This window comes from Brachyistius frenatus, unplaced genomic scaffold (assembly GCF_029030835.1).
Source record: "Brachyistius frenatus isolate BFR_SWC_R1_liver_20210118 unplaced genomic scaffold, ASM2903083v1 Contig_6, whole genome shotgun sequence".
In the NCBI taxonomy this organism is placed as follows: domain Eukaryota; kingdom Metazoa; phylum Chordata; class Actinopteri; family Embiotocidae; genus Brachyistius; species Brachyistius frenatus.
In genome coordinates, this window is record NW_027210605.1 from 6528781 (window position 1) to 6556518 (window position 27738).

The 27738-nt window shown below is 40.6% G+C and overlaps 1 protein-coding gene across 3 annotated transcripts; it reads left to right on the plus strand.

The window, feature by feature from the left end:
* The first annotated feature begins 4505 nt into the window (after positions 1-4505).
* Positions 4506-27342, plus strand: cacnb3b (calcium channel, voltage-dependent, beta 3b). 3 transcript variants are annotated; one of them, XM_069688868.1, is made up of 14 exons: positions 4506-4671; positions 16786-16905; positions 17101-17223; positions 17374-17495; positions 17735-17787; positions 18141-18160; positions 18329-18409; positions 22306-22364; positions 22589-22689; positions 22840-22991; positions 23593-23688; positions 23806-23976; positions 24059-24106; positions 24216-27342. In XM_069688868.1, exons 1-13 carry the CDS (start codon positions 4633-4635, stop codon positions 24086-24088), a joined length of 1167 nt encoding a protein of 388 aa, XP_069544969.1. In that variant the 5' UTR covers positions 4506-4632; the 3' UTR covers positions 24089-24106; positions 24216-27342. The 3 variants fall into 3 exon arrangements, with proteins under 3 accessions (XP_069544969.1, XP_069544970.1, XP_069544967.1); XM_069688866.1 differs by lacking the exon at positions 4506-4671 and adding an exon at positions 12980-13238; XM_069688869.1 differs by lacking the exons at positions 4506-4671; positions 23593-23688 and adding an exon at positions 12976-13238.
* The last annotated feature ends 396 nt before the right edge of the window (positions 27343-27738 follow it).

Below are 27738 nucleotides of genomic sequence, written 5' to 3' on the forward strand. Positions count from 1 at the left end.
CTCTCTCTCTCTCTCTCTCTCTCTCTCTCTCTCTCTCTCTCTCTCTCTCTCTCTCTCTGTCTCTGTCTCTCTACACACACACACACACACACACACACACACACACACACACACACACACACACACACACACACACACACACACACACACACACACACACACACACACACACACACACGCATTCCCACTCGTGAGCACAGGAGTCCCCCTAGAGGTGGCACGAGCCTGCCTCTGCCTGTGGTGTGATTTCTACACCTCTGCTGCCATGCTGTCCATTATCTAACTACTTCTTTCTCACTTTTACATCAGCCCGCAGTGTCGCACAATATGCAGCTCGGAAGCAGGCATGTGGCAGAGAACAAAATGAAACTGAGACAGTAATGTCAAGCATCGTATTGCAGATAGTATTATCAGAGCACCACCTAGTGGCGAGATCTCGTACAATCACCCCCAAAGGTCTCCCACAGAAGACACTGAAAATCTTCCACATTGTTTTACAGCAAGTGTTCATACTCATTAAGACGTGGCTGTTTTTAACAGTAACACAGTGAAGGAGAATAGAATCCGGTTCAGTGGCTGTACAGCCAGCCAGTTAGCAGGCAATCACATGATTAAGTTTAATTTGTAAACCAGTGAGGCAACTCTGGTGTTGACACAGAAGAATCTGTTGACTTTTCACCCTTTAAAACAACTACACACCCTAACAGATCCCATCAGGAACATTAAACAGCACGCTATAGTAAGTTATGTCGTGCAAAAAAACACCTCATATTATTGTAAGTATAGTTTTTTGATTGGCTTGTAGAATCACTTTTCTATTACTGTGTACTTTACTGTGTAATTTCTGTGAATGATAATACAAGATCCATGTATTGATCCCACAGCAGCAGAGTCAGAGGAACTCATGAATTGACAAGTTACTTCTAAAAAAAATTAATAAAAAGAAAGGATTTTATTAAATACAAAAATGCTATGTTAGGGAGTGAAATTTGGTGGTGGGCAAAGAAAAAACATTTATCTGAAGACAGTAGTGTTAGCAGCATAGAATACAGTTTCACAGTGTATTATATAGTTACAGTTAGTAGAAGTTAAATAGCCTAATCATGATTTACATTAGCTTTGTACTCACAAGTATGCATACAATTATGTTAGTATACAGTGCAAAAAGACTCAGTCCTTGTATTAGTCAGATTCTTTTTGTTATTTAGATATTTTATGTCCACCTCTTTTGACAGTTCTTTGGAGAGATGTCTGCCATTCTTCACTCATGATTCATTTTAGTTGCTCTTTGCTTGAGGGTTTTACCTTCCAGTTTAAGATACTGCAAAGCTGTTCTATGAAAACTCTAGTATTGGAGCATTTTTAACCGCATCATAGTTTTCACTTTTTCTCCATTAAATCTTCTCGTGTTGCTGCAGTGTGTTTGGATGATTGTCAAATTTGAAACTCTCTGGTGGAGCCTCTTGACTCTGGGACTTCATTCAGTAAACAAACTTGTGCATTAGTGCCATTTCTAAATGTCGTCTGAACGACACCTTCTGCTCTTATGTGGCTCCATATCAGCCCACTCCCACCTCCGAGTTTCAAGGTTGACACCGTGCAGTCACTGTTGTAGTCCTGGCCGGGTCCACGTCAAACACACTGGACCCCCTCTGATCCAAGCAAATTTAATTTAGTTTCATGTGACCAAATTTGCTGCCAACATTCATTATTTTCATATTCTCCATTATTCATCATCTTTCACGGTCTTTGGCACACTTTGTGGTTTTGTGGTGTTTTGTGACCAACTATTTCCTTCTTGGACATCGTCTGTAGAGGTTTGCTTCACGCAATGTCCTTCACACTGTCTGAGCAGTCCCTGCAACACCACGTTCCACAAATCATCCTTGTGCCAAGTCAGAACATGTACCATCTGCTTTTCAATGCAAATGCATAAATAGCAGCCATCTGTTATTGTATGGCTCTTCTACTATCGCCTAACCACTGCTGCCGCTGTTTTTCAGCCTGTGTTCAGATGCTCCTGTACCCACATTAAGAAAGTTGTGGTGTTTGCAGATTTTTTTTTAGCCTCATGTAAATGTGGTAAATTTGGTTTACCTTAGCTGAATTGATTCTTTTGATGTCATCTATCTGACCATGTTTGTTTTTAATTATACATTCAATTCAGTTTTATTTTTGAGTGCAAAATCAGCTTGGTCCCGATACCCTTTAAAAGCACAAAAAAGAGAAAACAACCACATTGATATATTAATGTCCAGACAAGCTAGAACAGAAATGTGCAAACAAACATGAAAAAGTGTCATCCAAGGTCTTTTCAGCATTTGTCTAAGTATAAGCATCATCAAACAAAAAACAGTCAAAGATCCTTCACATCAACTTCAAACTGATATTAATTATTGTAAGATAATAAAAATTTTAATCAGTTTTTGTGACGTTTCACAGGAGTGTACACTGAATGCACACTATGAATGCACATTAATATTGGCATGCTTGTCAGTTTGCCCAGCAGAGGGTGCCGTTGGTCATCGACTGTCTCACACATATCTTGTGTAGGAAGACCTATTACTGTAAATTATTTCTCTGCAGTGAAATTAAAAGGCTTGAGGAAACAGAAGATATAAAAAACAAAACATACAAATAATAGTGTGTGTGTCTGTGTGTGTGTCCAGGTGAGAGAGAGTTTGTTACTTGGTGTGAAAATCCAAGAGTTGATAGTCCTTTTGCGCAAAAGGTCTTTGTTGCTGTCTTACCACCATTATTTTGCGTTCTGTTGGGCGAAGCCCTGTATTCAGGATGGATAGCTTCAAAAAGTGTGTTTCGCCAACTGTTAAATGGGATATTTGATCTTCACTGTGCAAAATGATGCCTGTACAGAGTTTGACTCTGCATGCATTGTATCTACAAAGGGGAGAATGTTTGTGTTCACCTTGAATCTGAGCTTACAGACCTTTATCATTACGGCAGACATTTTGACTTGTCATTGTAGGGAAAACATAGGTGTATCAGAGATGGCTGTTCCATTTGGTGTCCCAGTAAACCTTGACAGTGAATCAACATGCACAAACACAGGACTACTCCTGAGTGGAATGCAGCCTTCATTAACACACCTGTGTTTTTCCTACAACGACAAGTCAAAATGTCTGCTGTGAAAAAGGTCTACAGCATCATTTTGTGATATCACAAGTGGACAAACTAGCTGTGGTCTAACGATTCCCCCAAAGTAATTAGGAATCTTGAAACTGTGGGGTGGCACAGTGGAGCAGTGGTTAGCACTGTTGTCTCACAGCAACACGGTTCAGGGTTTGAACCTCAGCTGGGGCCTTTCTGTGTGGAGTTTGCATGTTCTCCCTGATCCCATGTTGGTTTTCTGAAGGTACTCTGGCTTTCTGGCAATTTTGAGGGGAAAACCTTATCAGACACTAATTAGGCCATTATAGGCTACTTTTAAGCACACTCCTTTATGTCTTATGTCTGCAGTGGATCTTTTCATTTGACCTTGCCTTAAAAGTAGCTACATTTATTTGTCCCTGATTGTCACCAAGCAGCAATGCTGAGATGTATTCTTAATCTCAGCCAAAGCAAATCAAAGGCAATATGAAACAAAGCTAACCAGTTATGGTGCTTCAATGTAGTTTCAGGGCCCCCTCCGTGGCCCGGTGTGTGTCTTTGTCTGCGGTGACTCTCTCCTGTCTGTGTGACATTGGCAGTGTACTGTATAGATGCTACCTGGGGGAAGCAGTCGATTGGCCCTTTGTAAATGGAAGGAGTTTACAGGATGTGAGGGGGCCAAAGTGCTGGATCGGTGAAAACCGAGAAGAGCTGAATCCAATCTGATCCCGAACACAGAGAATCTAAAAACAGCATCCCAATCAAACATAGCTCCATGAATCTGTGGGCCTACAGTAAATATAAATATCTGGATGTGTGATAATTCAATAAATTGACTTGCATATTTACATGTGACATTATAGACTGTTTAATTTTCTTCCAGTATGTAATGAAATTTCAGGCTGATCTAGGGTTTAAATTAACGGCACCTCCCATTACATTAATTTCATGCTGAGCAATAAATCCTGCTGAACCTTGAGCTTGAGGGGCTACATATGCTTTGTAAACATTTAAAAAAAAAAAGCTGGTTTGAAAACATATTGAGCCACACACCGAAAGGAAAAAACACAAAACGTCCAGTTTCACATATATCAGTTGGGACACAAATTTAAGAGGGCTGACACCAAACTCCCTAATAATAATCATGTATTTCAGATTCAAAATAGAAATCCAACATGAAGCCACAGAAATCCTGGGGGACTGGGCTGTGGGAAAAGTGCAGGTCTTGCATAATTTATTACTAAAGCTGTAATCTATCCATCCGTGTGTCCGTGCGTATATGGCTTTGTGTACAGTCATTGATCATGTCGTCCGTGGACCCAGAAACTGGAGATTTTGCAGCGCAGATGCTGCCGGAGATCCACATCCCCATGAAGCGCTGAGTCGCATCCGAGCCGTCTTCTCTTGTGAAAATGTTTGGACTAGGCGCGGTGCTCTGCCTTTAAGTTGATGCATTGCACTGTAAAAAACTGTAGCTTTTCACTTAAGTTGGGCTGTGGTGACCGAGATCCCTGTTAACTGCGGATGTCCCTGACCAATTCAAGCGTCTTTCTGCTGAACGAGGTGGGCTATTTTCAGTGTTTTCCTCTTCTTTTTGGATCTCCTTAGAGGGTGATCAAGGTAATTAACGGTTTTGATTGTCACTGTGCTGTATGGTTTGAAGCAGCGTGCGTCGTGCAGTCCTTTATTACTGTACAGTCCAGACATAAATAAGCGGCGAAGGTAGGAGCTGGTCCGTGTTGCGATACTGGTAATTAAATTAGACAGTCTGACCTCACTGGGAATCTTTCACTTCGGTGTGGAGGAGCCTTGACATGCATTGGCACTGTCAGTGTGCCAGCAGAAATTAGACACAGATGAGCTGGGCTTTTAAGTGTCCATGATATCCATTTAGACCAAAATAATAGAAGTGGTCAGCTGGAGCAACAGATGGACTGTGGGTCTGTTTACGCTCCCACTTTATCTTTTATTAGGTAATCGGAGAATAATTGCGTTTCTGCTCCAGGATAAGCAACAGTAATTGCATTCAGATTAAAAAAAATTTTTTTTTCTTTTATCACATATCCTGTAAGGGTGTGATAAAACTGTTTAACTCTCATATTTGCATGTGAATAATTTTCAGATTGCTGTAGCTGTACAGACTGTCCGTTCCCAGCTCTCCCTCACTGCTTTACTTAATGAGACTCGCAGTGCCTTCTGCACATTTGAACTTTTTTGCTCATAAAGTTAATGATGCAAACCAGCACACCAGACATCTAGTTGTGAAAACCTCAATTTAGATTCTCATTAGTCTTTTGCAGGGAGTGACATCAACAAATCTACAAATGCAGTTTTTCAAATAAAGACAAAAACCGTCACAAGTGAAAGCCATGCCTCTGTCTGAGTGACAGGTGTAAGGCAAAAATAAATAAATGAAATGCTTAAAGTTTCATATTAAGGTTAAGTTCCCACTGTAACATTGTTGTATGTGGCAAGTGATGATGTAATAGCTGTGCATTATATGTAATAACATTAATCTGAATATTAATAGTAATCAAAGTTGTAATCTCTTATTTTTTTTCATTAAAAAAATACTTTTTGATAATACTCATAAAAGAAAATTAGTTTTTTACATAGAAAAGTCTGATAACATAACGAGATAGATGTTGTTGCCGAATTGCTTGTTTAAGCTTAAGGATTTTCAAATCAAAGGAAATCCTGTCGCTCTTTAGGTTGTTCCCTCATGCTGGTTTGATTTCTGAAGACTTGATAGATAGAGAGACAGATACTGTATCTTTTCTAATGAACGCAGTCTCTATAGGTTTGAAAAGTGTGTTTTACTGATGAGATAATCCATCATCCTGGACACCATCAGGGCGTCCATCTGCATCTTGTTTCCCACCCAGAGGGTCTGGACTGTGTTAAAGGTGATTGAAAAGTCAAGACACACGGTTTTGACCATGCTGTCAGTGTGTCCATCATTTGCTTCAGTGTGTGACTGGTAGTCGTCATCAATTTCAGCGGAGAGCCGATTTAATAACATTTTCAAGATTGGTTGTGTGGATTTGAAATATGATGTTGTCATCCATATTTAGCAATTTTCATTTAAGTTACATGAAGACCACCTTTATTTTGTTTAAGGCTTATAAATTACCCTTTAAAATTTGTCATTTATGGGAACAGTATTTAAGGCCACAAAAAAACAAATTTGAAGCTTGCAGCATATGTGTATATAATAATGCCCATGTTCCTCATGGTCAGCACCCGTGTAACACATTTACACTGCATAAGTATGTTAATATTATTATACTCCTCTCTTACAATACAGTCCATGCTGCTTGGTTTAACAATGTCATTATCAATCAAAAAACATAATTTTTTGTGACTTCAGACTAATGTGCGTTTTCTAAAATTACACTACATTGGAAGTTTAAGTCAACTTTCTGCGTCATGGTTAAATTACCTGCTCAGTGAACGACCACAACACCAGAGATTATGTATGTGTGTGTGTGTGTGTGTGTGTGTGTGTGTGTGTGTGTGTGTGTGTGTGTGTGTGTGTGTGTGTGTGTGTGTGTGTGTGTGTGTGTGTGTGTGTGTGTGTGTGTGTGTGTGTGTGTGTGTGTGTGTGTGTGTGGCTTATCGCTACAAAATGTACAGTGTCTGTTTGAGATGCTGCTTGGTGACACTCTCACTCGCTTCAATGGCATTCCCGGTCTGTTTACCTCCTCCCTCCTCTCTGCCTGTACACTTCAAACAGGGATCAGGTCTGCGCTGGAACACATTCTGTACCTGCATGTCTGAACCCATCAAGTACTGTACAAACCTCATGAAAGGATTTGGCAGCAGCCAGGTGTCATCTCCCTCCACTCAAAAATCAAAACAGAGCATCCCCAGCGCCTTAAAATAGCCCCTCATCCATAATGCACCAGCAGCAGCTCTGCCCACAGAGGCGCTTCATATGGGACAGGCTGACAGACATCTGCACTCAATGCTTGGGTGCAGCTCCTAAAGCTGCTCTCTCCTTTTTCTGCCTTTTTCCTGCTCAGTGCAAAGCACAGTGGAGTTTAACTTTCCAACCTTCATTCATTCATATTTTATTCACATCTTCTGCTCATGCAGAATTCGAATGGATGCCTCCTCCGTCTCCCTCTCCTTCTATTTTTTTTTTCTCCTCTGCTTCACTGTTTCCCGCAATCTATCCTATGAATTATGAATCTCAGCCTTGCTGAAGATTTCACATCACCCATAGTCATGGTTTTATGGTTTCAGACTGGTTGGTTTTTAGATGCATGTTGTTTGATTTTACACAGTATCTAATGCAAGGCGTTCTGAGCACAAATTAACACACAAAGAAGACACACCCTTCTTTTCTTGGTTGGTTTATACGGTAACAAGAAGTATCTGCATCTTTACACAACCATAACGCACACGTTTAGCCGCTGAGCAGCTGTCAGAGTACAGCCAGCCATGACATCTTACAGAACACACCCGGTGAACAAAGGGCTGCGCTGGGGATGCCGCCACATGTCGAACATAGCCCTCATATCCCCTCATCAACATCAGACTCTCTCCCCTCTCTAAACTTTTGACTTTTGACATGTTGAAATCCACAGTGGCCGAAGAAAGACGTGATGGGACTGTAGAAATGGTTGATGTTCCCCTCTGAGACTTTGTCTTTGTGTCAGTGAGTTACACTTCGTGGTTATAAACAGACACTGCTGTCCATTTAGTTGTGTGTGTAGCTTTAGTCTGGGTCCATTTTACCTGGTTTTGGCAGGGACAGTTAGTTTTAACACAACCCTAATGATCCCATACACAAAGTGACAGAAATATGTTTTTATTTGTTGTAGAAGAACTTGACTTACCTGCACAGTGAAGAGTGGGGCATATTGATGCAAATGGTTCTGGAGTGATATGTTCAGGAGATACTGTATGTATGGGTGTAATATTCAGGTGTCCACATACTTTTGGCTATTATGTTCTTGTTGGAATTCTGAGAACTGACTAAAATTAAAATATGTTGCTTTATGAATACTTTGTACTTAATTTTTGCTTGTGTGAGTCTTTGGATCATGAAGTGTGTTGTGACTTTGCAGTTTTTGTATCTGATTGTGGCTGTACGATACAAACAGCATCCAACATACCATCCCATGGTCATCTGAAACAGCGCAGTGGTCCATTATGACAGAGTCCTGAATGAACTTAGCATGTGCTTGCGATACAGAGTCCCATTGGACAGGCGAGGTAGAGAAGATGGGAAGGGAGGAAATGAGGAGAGAGGGTGGGAAGGATGATATGCGGAGCAGAGAGAGCCTCACTGACGTAGCAAAGGGTTGTGTACTGAGAGTGGTGGAGAATGGGAGAGGAGGAGGGTGTGTGTAAAGAAAGAGAGAGGGATAGACTGCTTACAAGCACGCTACAGTACACTTTAGTGTTACCCAGGAGAGAGCGCACACCATGACTGCCTAGCAGAGAGAGCAAGCAAGAGAGACGGGGAGTGTGCTCTCCAACCTCTATCTGAGTGAGTACACTGCTATCTCTTCGACATCTAATCTCTGAGCTGCAAATTGCAAAGATAGCCGCGATAAACCAAATAATCGGTCTCCATATGCTTTTTAAAGAGTACCTGTTCAAATGGTATCACTGATGTAGGTGTACTTTGGAAAATCTTTCAACTTGGTTGTGTTAATTTTGACTGAAAGTTTGAAAAATGTGGTTGATGCATGCAGCTGTCAATGAGGAGAAACACGATTTTTTTTTTTTATCTACATTTGAGCATTTTCAACAAATCTGATAAGTATCCATATTCATCACCGTCAGCACTGACATGTCTGTGGAAAGTTTGAATTGCATTAAAGCAGAAAATGGCATTTAGTGTATTTGTGTGACAGTGGAGCAGTGTTGGGAAGCTGTGGGCATACTCGCAGGCGTTCATGCTTTCTGTGTTGGTGGGGGGAAGGAGTGCATTTGGGACCGCTAGGCTTCCTGTGTGGGGTCAATTAAATACTGCATGAGACAGAGCACTAAAAGCCTGTCCCGTGAGGAGCGAAGTGCTTTGTATGTGTGTGTGTGTGTGTGTGTGTGTGTGTGTGTGTGTGTGCGTGCGTGCGTGCGTGCGTGCGTGTGTGTGTGTGTGTGTGTGTGTGGGGGGGGGTGTTGGCACTTCAGTGTGCAATGCCTTGATTAAATTTGATGAACCAGCAATGTTGGGAGGGCCAAAGATTCCAGTTCCAGCATCTTTGAGTTCCTGTTTAGAAGCTGTGTCTCAGTGTTTTTGTAATTAACTTACTACACGAAAATAGTCCGCACACATGAAAATATGCTCTCATTTATGCATGCGATGGGTCTAATCTAGGACAACTTTCTATTCTACCTGATCAAACATCTCTGGTTTTTCTTCATCTGGCTTTCTAAACTGTAACATCTGTAACATCTGCAATCACAAATAATTAGTATTCTGATAGACCAAATGTGTAGTCACTGAAAAGGTTTAAGACTTAAAACGTTTAAGACTTGAACAAAAGCGCAGTTTTTTTTCCGATGTAAAGCTGGAAAGTGTGATTATGTAGGGCACCATTACATATTGATAAGTCTGACATTCTCTCAGTTAGCTCAGCCCACTTGTCAAGATGCAGCAATTAGGCCTAACTCAAACCTAGAGCCTAAATCAGGTCAGCTTCTAACAAACACATCTGATTTAATGAAGGATGCGGCACTGTGCAAGTCTGCGCTGCACCGTAGGTACACAGCTTTATGTGGGTTAGCTCCAGCCTTCTCTGCGCTTTGAAGCAGTTTGGTGAAGTCAGGTTGAGGGATCCCTCGGGGGATGAAAGCCTAAGTATGCACAGCGTAGCCGGCAAGGCCAAGTTGACAGCGTGGATGAAAGATAGCGATTCCCAGCTTGGCTCGCTGCGTCCTGCTTCTCTCCCTCCACTGTATGCCATCTTCACTGTCAACCCATCTGTGATGATTCACATCTTTACATCGTCATCGTTGCATTAGTGGCACTGTGTGGTTGGCTAATACGAGATGTGTTCTGTCCTCCACATAGACTGGAGTTACGGCAAGAACTTGGTGTCCTTGGTGAGAAAACAGTTAACTTGAAATGATTTGGAAGTGCTTATTTATAGGCTGCAGGGCTCATTACAGACCGGGAGAATGTATTCTGAGGTAACAATAGAGCAGGAGGAGGGTGGAGCTGCTAAGGACAGTATGGAGTATCAATTTGGGTGGCTCTCGTATTGATCCACTCTGCCCTGATCTGGTTGCACTTCTCTCTGCCTCTGAATGATCCACCTCTGCCTGTAATGCTGCCTCAGCTCCGACTGCACACAGATAGCAAGGTGCCTCTTCACAAGTTAAAAGGCTGGAAACACGGACAAGAAGATCCTGTGCTTAAATCTCCAGATTTTTGGGGAAGATCTGGAACTCAGTTTGTTCTGAAGTGCTCATTCACAAGCCACTTGTTCCCAGTTGGTGCAGACCTTTTCAGTTTCTTGCAGAACAAGACTATGGTTGTCTTGGATGGCTTTGCAGTGCTCAGCAAAAATTAAATTAAGGGCTGGGTATCAAACCTTAATACTTTGTTTTGGTACAAAATGTACTTTCAGTACTGAAAGTTGGCATTGAATCCAAGGTCAGATTTGTACCCATTCGACTTGTTCTGTTCAAACAACTTCTTCTAATGTTCAGACTGCATTTGTTATTTGAGGCATTTTTAAAATGAAAAAAGGGAACCTGTGAACAACAAAAGAAAAAAAGAAATGTTGTTGTCACCATTAGAAGTCTATTTTTGTATTTTGCCAGTAGATCTTTAAAAATAGCCATCCCTTGATGAGAGTTGGAAACAAGCATGGCTGAAATACAACAAGTTTTAAAAAAAATTGTTCCGGTGTTTGCATACATGTTTCTCTCTTTATCGTGATTGCAAATGCCTTTGTGAACGCTAAAGAAAAGTCCCCCTGCATCATCGTGTAAGACTTCACTGCAGAGACAGTATGCATGCTGTTAGCTGATTAGAAACAAGTCTCAATGGCTGTCTGGTCTTGTTTTTCCATATCAGCACTTAGTTCACATTCAGATGGGCTATCTGGCATCAGTGAATGCAGCTGAGCCCGTCTCAAATCTGCTTTGCTCTTTCTTGAGGGAATTCATCAAAACTCAGTGAACTTTGACAATCCTCCACTGTCTTCTCCCCACTGCCAATCCCAGTCTGTCAGGAGAGGAGAGGAGAGGAGAGGAGAGGAGAGGAGAGGAGAGGAGAGGAGAGGAGAGGAGAGGAGAGGAGAGGAGAGCTAAAATTAGAGCATTTGAACAGCAAAAAAAATAAAAGATTCTCCTGTTAATCTCTCGTCCTGTTGTTCCAATGGTTTCGTAGCGTTCTTCTCTTTTCTCCTTAATATCTATGTATTTTTCTGATTCGTTCACCATTTCCTCTTCCATCTTACTCTGTCTATTTCACTTGAGTTTAAAATAAAAAGAGAAGAATTACCCATTCCAAGGCAGATAAATGACATGATCTTAAATATTTATTACAAATTCTCGTGTTTTAGTTTTCGGTGTTGCTCCGTTGTTCAAATTAGCATTTTTTTTTTTTTTGCTCCTCTCTCTGTTTCTAGCTCTATTTTTTTGTCTGCTCTGTTTTCATTCCTCTGCTATTGTTTGGTGCTGTAACTCAACAGTGGCTTCATGCACAGCACTAATGATGAAAATATAATCACCACATCTTCTTTGTACCAGAGGCATCTGAGAGTTATTGCAATAACTACAATAATGTGTGTGTGTGTGTGTGTGTGTGTGTGTGTGTGTGTGTGTGTGTGTGTGTGTGTGTGTGTGTGTGTGTGTGTGTGTGTGTGTGTGTGTGTGTGTGTGTGTGTGTGTGTGTGTGTGTGTGTTTGTGTTCTTGCCTGCTTACTTCCCTTTAATTTTAAAAAGCCGTGCAGAAATACAGCCCTGAGACATTTTTGCTAAAAGCCTTGGTAGAGTGCACTTAATTCTTAAGCAGGCAAAGTTGAATGAGGGTGGGATGTGAGCACGCTGCCAGCATAATGGACCCCAAAGTAGGGTCCTCAGGTCCCGGGGCGACCTGAAGAGCAGGCAATACAGCTCCGGCTTCCCAGGAACTACGAGGCTGTCTCCTACAGTAGAGAACTCTCCACTGGCTTATTAAGACATCTGATGGGCTCTGGATGGCTGCTTGCTGACTCACCGCTGCATTTCTGTTCTGTAGGCTCATGCATCACCTTCCTGTCAGGAGGATGGTGCAGGGCAGGCAGACAGGCAGGCGGGCACAGCCCTGCCCTCCTCTACTCCTCTCCTCTCCCTGTTTCCGTCTCCTCACTCATGTCACCTCTCTTTCATCCATAACTTTACTCCGACTTGGTTTTAGACTTCAGATTTTGCTATTTTGCTGTTTTTGTTCAGCAAAAGGAGACACTAATTGACAGCAGAACGACGGTGACAGATTATTCCTCAGAATTTTCTCGCTCATCATTGTTATTATCACTTAGCATGGCTGACGTGTTCAGTCTTTGTTCTGTTTTATTTATAGATGCTCTGTTTGTGCCGGTACAGTGAAAAATGATACTCTGCAGAGTAAACACCAGATTTTATTTAATATTCTCAGGATCTCTATACTCAATTCCTGACATGAGAGGAATATATGTAAAAACTTGAAAGGGAAGTGATGCTGGAGAGGGATATATCAGATTTGAGGAGAGGAGAGGAGAGGAGAGGAGAGGAGAGGAGAGGAGAGGAGAGGAGAGGAGAGGAGAGGAGAGGAGAGGAGAGGAGAGGAGAGGAGAGGAGAGGAGAGGAGAGGAGAGGAGAGGAGAGGAGAGGAGCTCCCCCTCTCACAGGAGGACTGGCTCGAAGCTAGAGAAACCCACCACACACTACCAGTATGCGGGCGTGTACCCAGCAGTGCTGCAGTCAGGGCATCAATTTTGTATAGGAAATGACTGTTGAGGCAGCAAAGCAACGGTCGTGAAGCACTTAGGCTGAGCGCGCCTCCCTCTCTCTCCCCCTTGTAACCACGGGCTGACGGGAGGAGGGTTCTGCTTTTTTTTTCTTTGCAATGGGGGGAAGAGAGCTCTGGCAGCAGAATCATGTCTGCCTCCGACTCGAGCGCTACAGGACTCATCTGTAACAAGGTACGCTGTTAATGCTCCCCCCCTTTTTTTAATCACTCTGCATGCAAACTCAACCTTTTCTTCCATGAGTCCCCCATCTGTCTGCTCTGAGACATCTCCCTCCTGTTTTCCTCAGCTCTCCCACCCCTCGCACTCTTGTCTCAACAGAAGTCTACTCTGGTTCACTCACTTTGCCAGCATCTCTCGCCACTTGTCTTCTCTTCCCTCCCTCCTCCTCTTCACCTTCTTTGGACATACATCCAGTTTGTTTTTTAATCTCAACTCCGCATAGATTACTGTTGCTGCTCTGCAGAGCCCATCTGTTGTTATGTTCTCCTTTTCATGAAGTCATTCCTACCTTTTAAAGCACAAACTTGTGGTTCTGTTTGCTTTTTTATGTTGTTATTTTAGATGTGCAACAGCTACTTACACCAGTCCACTGTGAAATAAAAAAAAAAAAAAAATACAAAGACAGGATTATAATTTTTGAAAGAAAATACAATAGCTATTTAAATAGATATACCATATATACATCAATCCGCACGTAACAATTCTATACATTTGCCAAATATTGTACAGTCTACCTCAAACATGAATGTTACGTTTAAACACACAACCATTAGTCACTAAAATTGTGTTGTGTTGTTCACAGTTGGTTCTTTGATAAAGGCAAGTTGTCTGTAATGTTCCTGCTTCCCTCTGCTGGTGAAAATCTACAACTGCTGCAGTGCCATCATCTCATGTTTCAGTCTCTAATTGGACTTCCAGCATGAGGGATTTCTCGTTACCCGTCTTTGTTCCTCGTTTCCTCGCTTTGAGGACGTGAGTGGGTGTCTGTTGTTTTTAGAAGTCCGGACAGCCAGAAAAAAAACAATGGAGTTGTGAGTTTGCCAGACACATTAATGCTGTTTCAACACTGAGACTTGTGTGTCTGTGATTATATTACATTCCACTATTGATCCCAGTATAGTGTGGTGAGCAGAAGGTGTTTTTAGAGTGAGGTAGAGTGAGTTTGTCTGAGCCACTGTGGTTAGATATATTGTTGAATTTGATGATGTGGCTTGATTTTTTTTTCCATGTTGCAATGATTTCTGCCATATTACTAAATACTGCCATCCAGTATATTGGATTAATTTACAGTAATTTGACACGGTATCTTAAAATGTTAAAGAGTTTATCCTTCAACATGCACACACCAGGTATGTTTTGATTTATCTGATGATGACGATACATGGATTTTAGTCTCTGTTCTGATGACATTTAGTTTCTTAAATTATGCACATGGAGAGAAAGACAAACCAGGCAATAGTCTGAAATGTCTCTGTCTTTGTTTGGTTTTGAACGACAGCACAATGGGATGTGCCGGACTTATTTAGGTGATGTTTGTCAAGTCTACGCTGGCTACATGCGAATATCAAGCACGTATCATGTACTGTAGTTGAAAGGCACTGAGGGAGAGAGAGAATGAAGGGTAGACAGAAAAAGAGCATCACAAAGGCTGAATCAGTTAGCAGGAGATCATTTAAAAAGTCTTTGACAAATTTCATTAAACCTATGCAGGCTAAAAATCTGTGACCTGCAACTTTGCTGTTACTCTTTTCAGCACAAGCTCAGACAGTAAGCCTATAAATAATTTGGAGGTATTGTCAATACTAGCAGGGTGACACCACTCTGCCACTGGTAATGAAATATACACTTATTGTCAAGTGATTACTTGAACTGACTTACCTGTAATCATTTTACTCTACAGTCTGACACATTCTTGTCAGTGGAGGCCACTTTGAGACCTTTGTTAGAAACTGTAGATATATGGAAACATTATGTTATTTTTAATGTCTGATTCTCTGCATCAGCCATGTGAATTTCTGTAAGACTCTTGCACGACTCAAAAGAAAACAAATAGGCAGCAAAAAAATTATATTTTTCATCTTGGAATCAATTCAGTTTTAAGCAGCAGTGTGATGGATTTAAGGACCTACAGTGAAAAAAGGAAAAGGACCGGTGGATGCAATCTCTATCAATGGCGATAATGTATAGATAGTGTGTGCCAATGAGACTCAGTACCTCAGAATATCTGTCCTCTTCATCCATCTGCAAAACTTTACGTGCTTTAATTAGGTTTTGTTTCTTCTGCTTGTAGACGCCTCAGATTCTGTTCCACCTCTGGCAGGCTTTGATATTCAAATGATACCCTCAAACTCTGCACTGGATTCAGCTAAAAACTGTTTTGGTTTTTTTTTTGGGGGGGGGAGCGGGCGGGGGAAAAGCAAAGGCAGGAGGTGGGGGTGAGGGAAGAGAGAGGGGAGGGAAGAGAGAGGGGAGGAGGAGACAGGTGGGAGAAAAAAAGGTAAAAGAAGGATGACGTTGTTCTGGAGCTATATTTGGCTGTCTTATGTGGGTGCTCCTGTCTGGTACGTGAGGAGTCTTCCAGTAGCACATCCAACTGGGACTGCAGCTACTGGGGAAGAGCACGGGGCTGATGGAGTGAGAGGACAAGCGTAGAATCTATGAGGTGATGTTTGTGAGTTTCATTTACATATAGATAAAGTCAAAAAGGGTGTTAAGTTCTGTATCTTTCTGGAGTTGTCGTACTTGAAAAAAAACCAACGTCTTTATCTGAATTTGTCTGTACTGAATTAATATGTACAGACAGATTGCAGCTGAGTTTAGGAAATGTCAGTTTGTGTTCTCTCAAAATTTAGATGACAATTTTACATTTAGAAAGTACTAATAGTAATAGTCTTATTTCCACTAACTGAAAGGTGGTTTGATTACTTCTGTAACTGTTTTCTGTTTAGTTATTAATCATAACCTCATAACAAAAAATGTGTCTTAAAATGTGACAGAAATGCTGAATTTTATTTGAACTACAATTGTGTCTGAAAATATGAAAAAAACTACTTTTATGCATTCTCTTGTAAATATTCTTTTTTTAATTATTCTTATTTAAATTACAGCTATTTTTTAATTTACATAGAAATTTATAACCCAAACTTTAAACTCAGACCATGTATTTAAAATGTGTCTGTCTTGTGACACAATTCTTATACCACAACTTGTGTTGATACAGATTGGAGTTCAGAAAATGGTTAGAAAGCTGGATATTGTAGCATTAGACTATCTGACAAAATGCCTGGTTCACAACTGGACTTTTGACAACATATGGTGTGCCTGGCTGAGTGGATAAGTAGACAACAAGGTTGTGTTGGTTGTTAGTGTTGCAGTACTCACGCACATGTTCCCCTGAGAGAGATGCTTTGGAAAGCTGCAGGCAGGTGCAGAGAGAGGTGAAAGACACGGGAGACACAGAGGGAGATGTAGTCGATCTGTTTGGAGCTGCATCGTAGGTATTTGTGGTGAATCAACATATATATTTTAAGGGGGATTTATTTACTCTGTCTGGGCAGTAATAATTATACTCCTCTCCTCTCCTCTCCTCTCCTCTCCTCTCCTCTCCTCTCCTCTCCTCTCCTCTCCTCTCCTCTCCTCTCCTCTCCTCTCCTCTCCTCTCCTCTCCTCTCCTCTCCTCTCCTCTCCTCTCCTGTCCTCTCCTCTCCTCTCCTCTCAGGGTTCAGCCGATTCCTACACTAGTCGACCCTCTGATTCCGACCTGTCCCTGGAGGAGGACCAGGAGGCGTCTCGGCGTGAAGCCGAGCGCCAGGCTCAGCTACAGCTGGAGAGAGCCAAGGTGAGAGCTTTCAAGTCAAAGGTCAATGCTTGTCTTTAAATTCACCTTCAGTTCATGGAAAACTGTAAGTGAAATGTGTGAAATACTCAATATTTAATAATTATCAATCATCATAATAGTGAGTGTCACGGGAAATATACTGCATATTGCCATATATCTCATTTATATTTTCTTACTTTCTTTGTCTTCCAACAGTCTAAACCTGTAGCATTTGCAGTAAAAACCAATGTGAGTTACTGTGGTGCCCTGGATGAAGATTGTCCAGTCCAAGGTTCCGCTATTAACTTCGAAACCAAAGACTTTCTGCACATAAAAGAGGTGAGAAGCTTTAAGATTCAGGACTAATATTTTTCCATTACACTACTACTAATTTAGAATAAAAAAAAATAAAAAAATGAAACTCAAACCATCTCAACATATTTCACAGCATAACTTCTGAGTCATAAAAGCTGTTTCACTTTCACACAGAAATACAACAATGACTGGTGGATTGGTCGGCTGGTGAAGGAAGGGGCAGACATCACTTTCATCCCGAGTCCAGTAAAACTGGAGGCCATGAGGATAAAACAAGAGCAGAAAGCAGCAGCAAGGTCAGAGGTGACCCAGCTCTGGGAGATCTCTCTTTTCCTCCTCCTCTGGTTGTCTCTGTATTTTTGCCTTTTCTGTCACTCTGTTGCCCTAATTCCACCAGCTTCCTCTCTTTGAAAACTTTCTTTTAGATGTAACTAGTTCTTGCTCTTGTGTTGCTCTGTTTTGGAAGTCCTTCTCTCTAAATTGCCTCCTGAGGGGATTCACGCATAATGAAGCTTTGCATTATGCTGCTCCACAGGAAAGGAGGGAACGCTTCATCCGGAGGCTGGAGGTCCACCCCACCATCTGCAGGTAAGTGGGACTGAAGGAGTCCTGCTGCTGAGTCTGCCTGCTGGGACTGCATGACCTCACAGGGTCAAATTTGCATAAAGTAACTATTCCTGCGCTTCAGAAGTAAAACATGTTTCAAAACTTCCTCTTGTTTTCCTCTTTACATCAAACTAAGCTTTATTTTTATGAGATGACCACTGAATTGAGATCAGAGCTCGTGAATTAACACGCACTTAACAAGAGGCGACAGTCATTAAAAGTTATCTTTGTGCTTTTACAAAGCCTCAAATCTCCAAATATTTTTACTGAATCAGTGACTTATTGTCATATCTTTTCTCCTTCTGGCTCAATGTTCATTCTGTTTGTTCTGAAAGCCAAACAGAAGCAGAAACAGGTATGTTTGCATTTCCTCTGGGTATCACTGAGAACCATATTAAGTACTCAGCTACATTTTTCTGCATTCTGATAGTGACAGGAACAGCTGATTGTCATTTTTATGGTGTGTTATCTAATTGTGTGTGTCATCTGCATCCCTTCAAACGTCCATCCGCTGACTGTGCAGACTGAACATGTTCCTCCATATGATGTGGTTCCTTCTATGCGGCCAGTGGTGCTGGTGGGACCCTCACTGAAAGGCTACGAGGTGAGTCTACAGTTCCTCAGTTATTCCTGCTCGGTTCTACTTACTCAAGTGTCTCCTTGTGTTTGGAGTAATAACCTGGATGTGGTCAGATGTGGAGCATGAGTTGAAATTATTTGTGCAATTAGTCAATAAAAAAAAAATTCAACATGTGGATTCCTTTAAATTTATGTTTAAGAGTTTTGTTTGTACAAGACATATTATAGGATGTCAGTGACAACTGGCGCTGTCTTTCAGTCTATTAATCTCAGTTTCTCCGGTAAGATCAGATGGAGTATCGGAGCATATTGCTGTCAGCTACAGTGTCTCTTTTGGTGGTACCGTTAGGGGCGACAAAGTGAATTTTTTTATCCTAACCCTTTGAGACTCAAGTTAATTTAATAATTAAAATACCAAACATCGAGTGCAGAGATATGAGCATTAACTGAGTGAAAACTGATAATGCTTCAGTCATGCTAGCAGCATAGCTCTAAGGATGGCAAAGCTGGTCTGTTGGTCAATCACCACTTTGGTCTGCACTGAAATGTCTCAACAGACAATCAGAAAATTCAGACTTTCATGGTGTGATTTTGGTGATGCCCTAGTCGAGCATGTTCTTGCACATTGCATATTATCTGGAGCAGCGTGGTCCTTGCGAAATAGTGTCAGAGGAGCTTTTGGTGGAACATTTGTTTGTGGGAAGATGAGCCCAGCCATTAAAATGGCTAAATCCTTGCAAGAGACTGTAAAGAACCAAGCAGTTCTGCCTTACTGCCGGATCCAAACGTGAAATGCTTGTAGATTTCTGCTTCGAGTTCCCTGTAGTGATGGAGATCTATAAAACAGACATATAGTGAAAAAGGAAAAGAATGTTTACTGAAATAGTCGGTCATTGGAAGGTTTATACCAACATTCTTCATCGGGTCTGTCAGCCTCGGGATCCCCTACCTTTTTCAGTTGGGCTACTTCAAGGTTCACACTTATGGTTTTGAGGAAAATGTCTTCAAACTCTTGCTATGAAAGTTGATACGTAAATCCATGTTCTCCTGAAGATGAATCACAATAAGTTTGGCTGACTGACTTTTCATTTACTGCCATTATCAGGTGAGCATCTGAATTTGTACAATTCTTTGGTTTATAACAAAATACAGTCACTGCAAAACTAAATGAGACTCCCAGCAAACTCAGCTGTAATTTGTGTTTAATTATCAAACTGTTATTGTGAGCATATTAGTAAGCTGACATAAGCACTAAGCTCAAAGCACCACTGTGCCTAACTGCAGCCCACAGAGCTGCAATATAGCATGGCTATAGACTCACTCTTTGTTCTAGGAAAAAACAGGCTATTTTGAGGCGTCATGGAAAACAGCAGTAATTTGAAATGGGAATGTATCCATATTTCAAGCCTTTTATTTTCTATGATTTGATGAATTGGTAGATAAACTATTAGTAAATTATTCAACAATGAAAATAACAGTTATACACACATTAGACATATTTAACTGTTTGAGTTTGTTTGAGTCTAGCCTCTGGTCTTTTCTGCTCTGGACTGCCTTTGTTTGTTCCAGTTTAATCTGGACTGTATTTTCTGATCCAGAAGGACTTGTGTAGTTTGCCTCCATTATCTCATTAACAGTTCTACTAAACACCGCAGTCACATCCTGATGAAATTATAGCAAACACAACAAGCATCTCAGATCCATTTGAGTGATACAGATTTGCTTTGTGTGCCACTTTATATTAGTCACTGTAGGTGAAATTCTCCTATACTCAACGCACACATTCACATGCATGAGATATATGAAAACACACTGCAGTTAAACTCAGAATACGTCAGTTTCGATTGACTCTGTGGATGAATATGCTGAAATGTGAGGCATGTAATTGAACAGTGTCTCTGTGCTTCCACATTTTCTCTCTGCCTTCGTCTCTCCGCTGTGACTGCGCAGGCTGTGTGCCAGGCCGTTTGTTTTCTGCGTGTGTGTGTGTGTGTGTGTGTGTGTGTGTGTGTGTGTGTGTGTGTGTGTGTGTGTGTGTGTGTGTGTGTGTGTGTGTGTGTGTGTGTGTGTGTGTGTGTGTGTGTGTGTGTGTGTGTGTGTGTGAAATATTTATGCATCGCTCTGGTGATGTGCTTTGGGGATGCTCCAGTGGTGAACGGCAGCCAGCCTCCTTTTCTCTCTCCCTCACATTCTCTTTCTCTCTGCTTTGTCTCTCTTGTACATACTATTTTCGTCCGCTCACCAGTGTTCATCAACATTGCCTCCCCCCTTTTTCCTCTTTTGCACTACCGTACCCTCTCGCTGTTTCTCCACCTCTCTGTTGCACTGAGGAGGAGCAACACCACTGTGTGCTTCATCCTCTATTCCAAAAGGCTATCCATTTTTCAGGACTGTTTGAAAATAGAGCACCTCACGAATCCTCACAGTGCACATGCAAACATACAGTATGCAAGCAAACACACGCTGTCTCTGTCCAAGGTTTTTCCACCTAACTGTTTATTTACTAAATTAAAGTCCTAAAATTACATCTACTCCATCTTCCTTTTTGAAAAATCCAGAATCACTGAATATGTAAAGATCGCTTAATTTTAAAGTGTAACTAATTGTTGTCTCTTACTTCACTTAAAAGCCTGGTCTTCAGTGTGTGTGCACAGGAGCCATCCAGTTTCCACATCACACTCGTCTAAGTTTACATACTAGACCTCAACTGGCTCTCGTTGTCATATCACACATCCTGCTGGTACATTAAGCTGATTTAAGGTAAACACGGAGAAACTCTTCAGATGATGGATTTGAAATCAGCCTTCATCCAAGTGATTTAACATTAAGAGAAACAGTGGAGGGGGTCTGCTAATGGTGCTCACGTTCATGTATCTGTCTGTTCTTCCTCCATAGAATGAAATTGTTTTAAAATGAAAGGATGAGGTTACTTTAATGTTGTTTCAGTCCTGTTATATTGTGCGAAATGATTGTGTATATTTTCGTTAATTTTTTCCATCCATTGTCATTTTAACCATTTCACCCTTCTAAGAGAGATAATATAAATCTCATGATGATTATTTATAACACTCAAAAATCAAAGCAACACCTTACTTTAAACCTCGTTATTTAGTTATACATTGTATGTATAGAAACATTGAATAAATACTTTTAGCAGTAAGCAGATGTAACTATTATTAATGGTGGAATAAAGGGTGGGAATTACCAAAGGCCCAATTATACAATATTATCATATTATGACTTAAACAATATATGCGCAGTGTTGCGATAATATATATATAGATATTTTTTTTTCAACTACAAGTTATTGCCTCAAATGATACTTTATTTTACATTTGTCTTATCTGATGAAACTAAGTTTTCAGTCTGTTCATCTCACTTCAGTTATTTATATAGCAGCACAATGGAGTTGTCATTAAAAACCTGACATAAATACAGAATGCACCTGACAAATTTATTTATTTACGTAATAAAGTATGGATTCTTGGCATCCGAGTGTCAATACAATATTGCCACACAACATATCGGGATACTATGCTGTATCCATTTCCTTTCCCTAAAGCCAGGCATCCATAAGTTAAAGCTAATAATATAATGAATGACAATATAATAATACACAGGAATTATTTAAAATGTGCTTTCATAAAAGATAATTGTTGAGAAATACTGTAAATTAATAATCTAAAAAAAAAAAGGGACCTTCTAGTTCTACAACTGCATTATAGTGTGTTATAAATGTATCATATTGTGACCATCAATGCCAGATCGAGAGACTTGAACTAAGGTGACAGTTAAATCACAGGGGAGTGAAACATAAGAAACAATGTGGGGCTAAGTATGTTTGCATTGATATATGTATTTTTCATAACACGTGTCTCTCCTCACTTTTTCTGTTTCCTTCTTCCTGTCTCTGTCTCCTAGGTAACAGACATGATGCAGAAGGCCTTGTTTGACTTCCTAAAGCACAGATTTGACGGCAGGTGGGTTTGGCTGTCTGCGTTGCTCTCTGCAGATGCAGCTCAGTGTACAGCATCACTGTGCCTGAGCCGCAGATATGTTTGTGGGATTCTGCCTATCACGTTTCATGGTCGATAGGACACATGATGATGAAGATTTATTTTTAGCTGCTAGAGAGTACAAGTTCATCTCCTCCTTTGAGATGGAACAGTTGTGGATGTGATGTGATAAGATGCTTCTTCTGTAGGATCTCTATTACACGGGTGACTGCTGATCTGTCACTGGCAAAGCGCTCGGTGCTGAACAAGAAGGCCATATTGGAGAGATCCAACACTCGCTCCAGTCTGGGTGAGTGATGAACAAGTTGTCTCTGATCTGTTTTTGCGAAATAAGGATTAATACCGGCTCAGAATAGATGTCTCTTCTGTCTTTAATGTCAAGTCTTTACTTAAGTAAGTGGCTCATATGTCTCGCTGTCTCTCTTTGGTTTGTTCAAAGCTGAGGTCCAGAGTGAGATAGAGAGGATCTTCGAGCTGGCCAAGTCTCTTCAGCTGGTCGTCCTGGATGCAGATACCATCAACCACCCAGCTCAACTCCTCAAAACCTCTCTGGCTCCCATCATCGTCTACGTCAAAGTCTCCTCGCCTAAAGTAGAGCGCACATGAATTTCACTATGACATCCAAGACTCGACTTGCACATATATTAGTTAATTATTACAAAATTTTGAGCCAAAGCACTAGAATAATTAATTAGTTTAGCGAGAGAAAATTAAATGGGAATTAATTTGTGATTAAGTGATTAATTATTTTGGTTGCTTATTCAAGTAAAAGTCAAACGTTTTCCGGTTCCAGCTTCTCCAGTGTGGCAGATATTATAGATCTTTTAGGTTTTATTTCACTGCAAACTGAATGTCTTTGTGTTTTGGACTCAGTCATCTGAAGATTAACTGTCACAGCTTGTGATGAGCATATTTCGCTTATTTTTTTTAAAATAGATGCTTAATCAATGAAAAAATGTAATGTTATGTTCATGTGGGTTTTAAAATTTGTGCAAGTTGACCCTCCATAGAGGTTAAAATGAGCTTTGAGGAGGGAAGAATTTGTTCAGATTTCCAACGAGATGTCCCAATACTAAACGAAAAACAGGAAACATTCAAATTCAAATTAATAAATTGAATAAATTAAGAGCTATATTTGTAATCATCTTTTTTTCAGCTGCTTGAATATCTTTGTCTTTGGCTCATCTCACAGGTTCTTCATAGGCTGATTAAATCTCGAGGGAAATCACAAAGCAAACACCTCAACGTCCAGATGATGGCAGGGGACAAGCTGGCTCAGTGTCCACCTGTATGTCCAAAAGTCCTACTCATATTGATCAGAAATTACTCTTGGAAATACAGGTGAAATTTATGTAATGATCTTTTTATGGTGTAACTCCTCTTTTCTTGTCTTTTGACTCATCAGGAGATGTTTGATGTCATCCTGGATGAGAACCAGTTGGAAGATGCATGTGACCACCTTGCAGAGTATCTGGAAATTTACTGGCGAGCCACACATCTCCCCTGTTCTGCCCCAGTTAACCCCTTACTGGACCAAAGCGTGATCACCCCACCTTCAGCGAATTCCAGCCAACAGGTAAGAGAATACACAACTGATGCTGCATTTATTAACATTTTGGCTGCATTATTAATTTTTCTGCCTCCTGTGTCCATGATAGTTTTCTGAGACTCAAGAGTTGATAGAATGATCACTACTGCAGACATAGGTGAGTCGACAGGTCTTCCTCTTTTTCTTTCTCACTTGGGCTCAGATCTTTGTTTATTGTTTTCTGGTAAGAGTACTGACTCTTGAAAACTACCCGTCCTCTCTTGCAGGAGTATCCTGTGCTGGGATTGGACCAGGAAGTCATAGAGCACAGGGACCAGAGCGCCACCAGGGGGCAGCAGCAGCCCTCATCTCTCCAAAGCCAGCCACCACCTTCTCCAGCCGCACCTGAGGCAAAGAAGAGAGAAAGAGCAGCAGAGTTCCTCGAGTGAGAAAGAGCAGGAGGCTGGTGAGCTGGGAGGAAGAGAGGAGCAGCAGAGGGAGAACAGACCGAGGAGCCTCCACCTCACTGCTGCCCCCTCGGCAAGAGCTCCCTGCTCCCACCGTCACGCGACAACTCAGGGCCGCTTTCTACAGCTGCACACACACTGGTAACCAAAACCAGTACAGCAGTGCAGTCACTGTTCACTACCTGCCCCCTCCCTCCACCCTGAATTGTTCCCCACTCCCTGCTTTCACACTGGAAGCCACATCCCACCCACCTGACAAAGCTGAGGCAGCCCATGTGTGTGCAGACACCCAGAAGCTGCTGTCCAAAACACACATGGGCTGATTCAGTTTGCGCTGTAGACAAATGACACACCTGTGAAGTCAGAGTATGTTAGCATACAGTGCTGTAGCATAGCAGAGCTGTCAGTATAGCATCCATATATCCTCCCAGTGCAGGGTTGCCAGGATTATATGTCTGATACACCTCGCTTCCCTCCGGCCAAAGAGTGCAGAGAGTGACAGGAAATCAATTCTGTACGTCTTCCATCTCTGTAGCTCTCCGTGAGCTGTCGTTCCAAATGTTTAACCAAATGTTTTCTCAAAGGCACAATTGCTCCTATCAGAGTCATGGTGTCCCCTGTGTGGGGAGACCCAAAGAAAACCAAGGAAAACAAAAACATTCTTCCTCATTTATCACTTTCACTCCTTATTTATCATGTAGCCTTTTAAAATTATTCTTTCTATTTACATGTTTTCAGTATCTACCTATACTACTTTCGATAATTCTTTTGCTCTCAGTATAGCTGATCACATCTGTAAGCAACAGTAATGCAAAACCCATGTACAGTATAACAAGCACAGAACATGCACACAGTTTATATGCATTTTTGTCACAGCTGTGAATGTATAAGTGCTGGCCCACTGGCTTCAGAAGGATTATTTACAATAACTGGTTTGTTTGCAGGGTGTCGGAGGCAAATCCTAAAACTTAGTTCAAACAGTTTCCTGAGACAGAAAGTATCTTCCAACAAATAATACACAAGTGCAAGACTAATCAAGTTTGGCTTCAAACATAATGTAATTTATCATATCTAGTGTAATTATTTCTTCTAATAATATATCAGTTACTGCTCTGTAGTATTGTTTTTTGTTTTTTATCCCAAAATGATTCATTAAACTCTTCTATATGACCCAATTTGATCCACCCAGAAACATAATATGTAGCATAAACAGATTATCAGAAGATTCACTGATATTTAACACATTTGAAGGTTACTCAAAAAAAAATACGTACAAAAAGTATTCCTCAAGTCTCAAATTTAACTTAGAAAGGCTTTTAAAGATGGCTTTTAAACTTTTAATTATTTTTTTAAGTAACTTTACTCTTTTAACCAGATTTTCTACATTACTTTTTTTTTAGAACAACATAATAAATTGATGAGAGATGTAAAAAACAAAAGATGATTTAATCTTGAGTTTTCTAAAATGGACTAGAAAATATAAGAAAACTCCTCATTCAGTGGACTCACTGTATGATTTCCAACAACAATGTACAGTACTATAAACACAATCAAATGTGACCTCAACATGTGTTCTAAATGTCATTCTTGATGATATTAGCGTCAGAGTTTAGTTGCTCAGTGATAAAGAAGCCAGTCTGCTTAACATGGAGGTTTCTGAGCAAATCAACATGTAGTAAAGGGTTACTTCCTAATAAACCTAGCAGATTATTTTATTATGTTTTGACATGAAAATCAGCATGAGTAGTAAAGGCTTCTCAGTGGATGGAGGATGACCTCCATGCACTCCATGTATTTCTGTTGGCCGAGGTCTTTTATCCACTGCTAATTCTCTGGTCAAACTGCAAGATATATATTATACATGTAGCTACACAAATTAAGAATATGTACAATTTCCAAATTTTGCATAGCCACCAATTGCCTCTCTTTTGCCTCCATTTTATGTCTTACAGTAACTAAAAAACAAATCTCAATAAGCACTAAAATACTCACTTTAATGCAACTGCTTGTATCATGTAAAACTACAGAGTTCAGCTAACATACCATACATGTAAATAATCTAAAGTATGTGCATGACACATTGTATTGCTGTTTCATCAGAAGGGCTTTTTAGGACCATCCTCACACGAGCCCTGCCCTTCACTCATCAGAGTAAAACATAACCAGTTACATATGCATTATCAAGGCTGAGTTGTAAATACTGTAATATTCAATATGCAGACATTAATATTATTATTATCAAATTGCACAGAAACAGCACATGCTGACAGAGTGTAGAGGGGTTTTAGCCACAGCACACAGTTCTATATTCAAGCCCTCAGAAAGCATGTGTTTATGTGTACTGTCCTCTCTTTTTAGAATGATGCACTGCTTATTTAGGACCACAGTACACGTTGCTTCCACTGGCACCCACATTCATTTCTGAAGGACCAGGTTTGAGATGCATAACTTCTGCTTGATGAAACACAGAGAGCACAGTACCGTTTTTTTCGATAAAACCTCCGATATGTATCAGCTTCTCCTATTAGCTTGGTTTTTATTGCAGGAAATTTCTACAAAAAGTGAATTATTCTTTGGATGTCCAAAGCACAATTTTTTACAATTATTATTTCCTATTGCGTTTCACTCGCCTAAATTCTGTATGCAATACAAAGTATTGACAAGACACTAGCTGAGACTATCAAGATATCTCCTCAGTTATGATGGAGTATATTTGCACTACTATCATTTATATGTATGATTTTCGATGCAATAAATGCACAAAACGTTATGCTGTACCCACCTCCAGTACTGATCAAGCTGTCCCGGCCTCATGATGATGTCAACAAGTCTCGTGGTTTCAACAAGAAAAATGATTTCCAACAGTGTCTGATGATGATGTGTACAGGGTGCATCTTTTGTCAATAGCACATGTGAAGGAGGGGGTGATTAAAAAACATTTAAGTAACTTTTTTCCCCTGCTGTTTTTATTTCTCCTCAGTGATTCATATTTCCACCACCAGGGCACAGAAGTTGCAACACAGCATTATACAACCTGAACCTGTCTTCAGGTTGTATGATGCTGTAGAACAATTAGTGCAGCGTAAAAACAATTTTGACATATCTAAAAATGAAGGATTTTTTTGATGTAATCAGATTCAATAATAAAAGGGCTAGTTCACCCAAATTCAAATATACATATTAACAAAAAGATTCTCTCAGCAACCAATATGTAGCCAAACAACAACTTTCTTTGTTTTTCTGTTCTAGGAAACAATAAAATAAAAAAAATAAAAAAACAGCACCTGTAAAACCTGCACAATGAAGTATTGTTGTTTTTAAATGTAGGTTTTTATCTATCTAA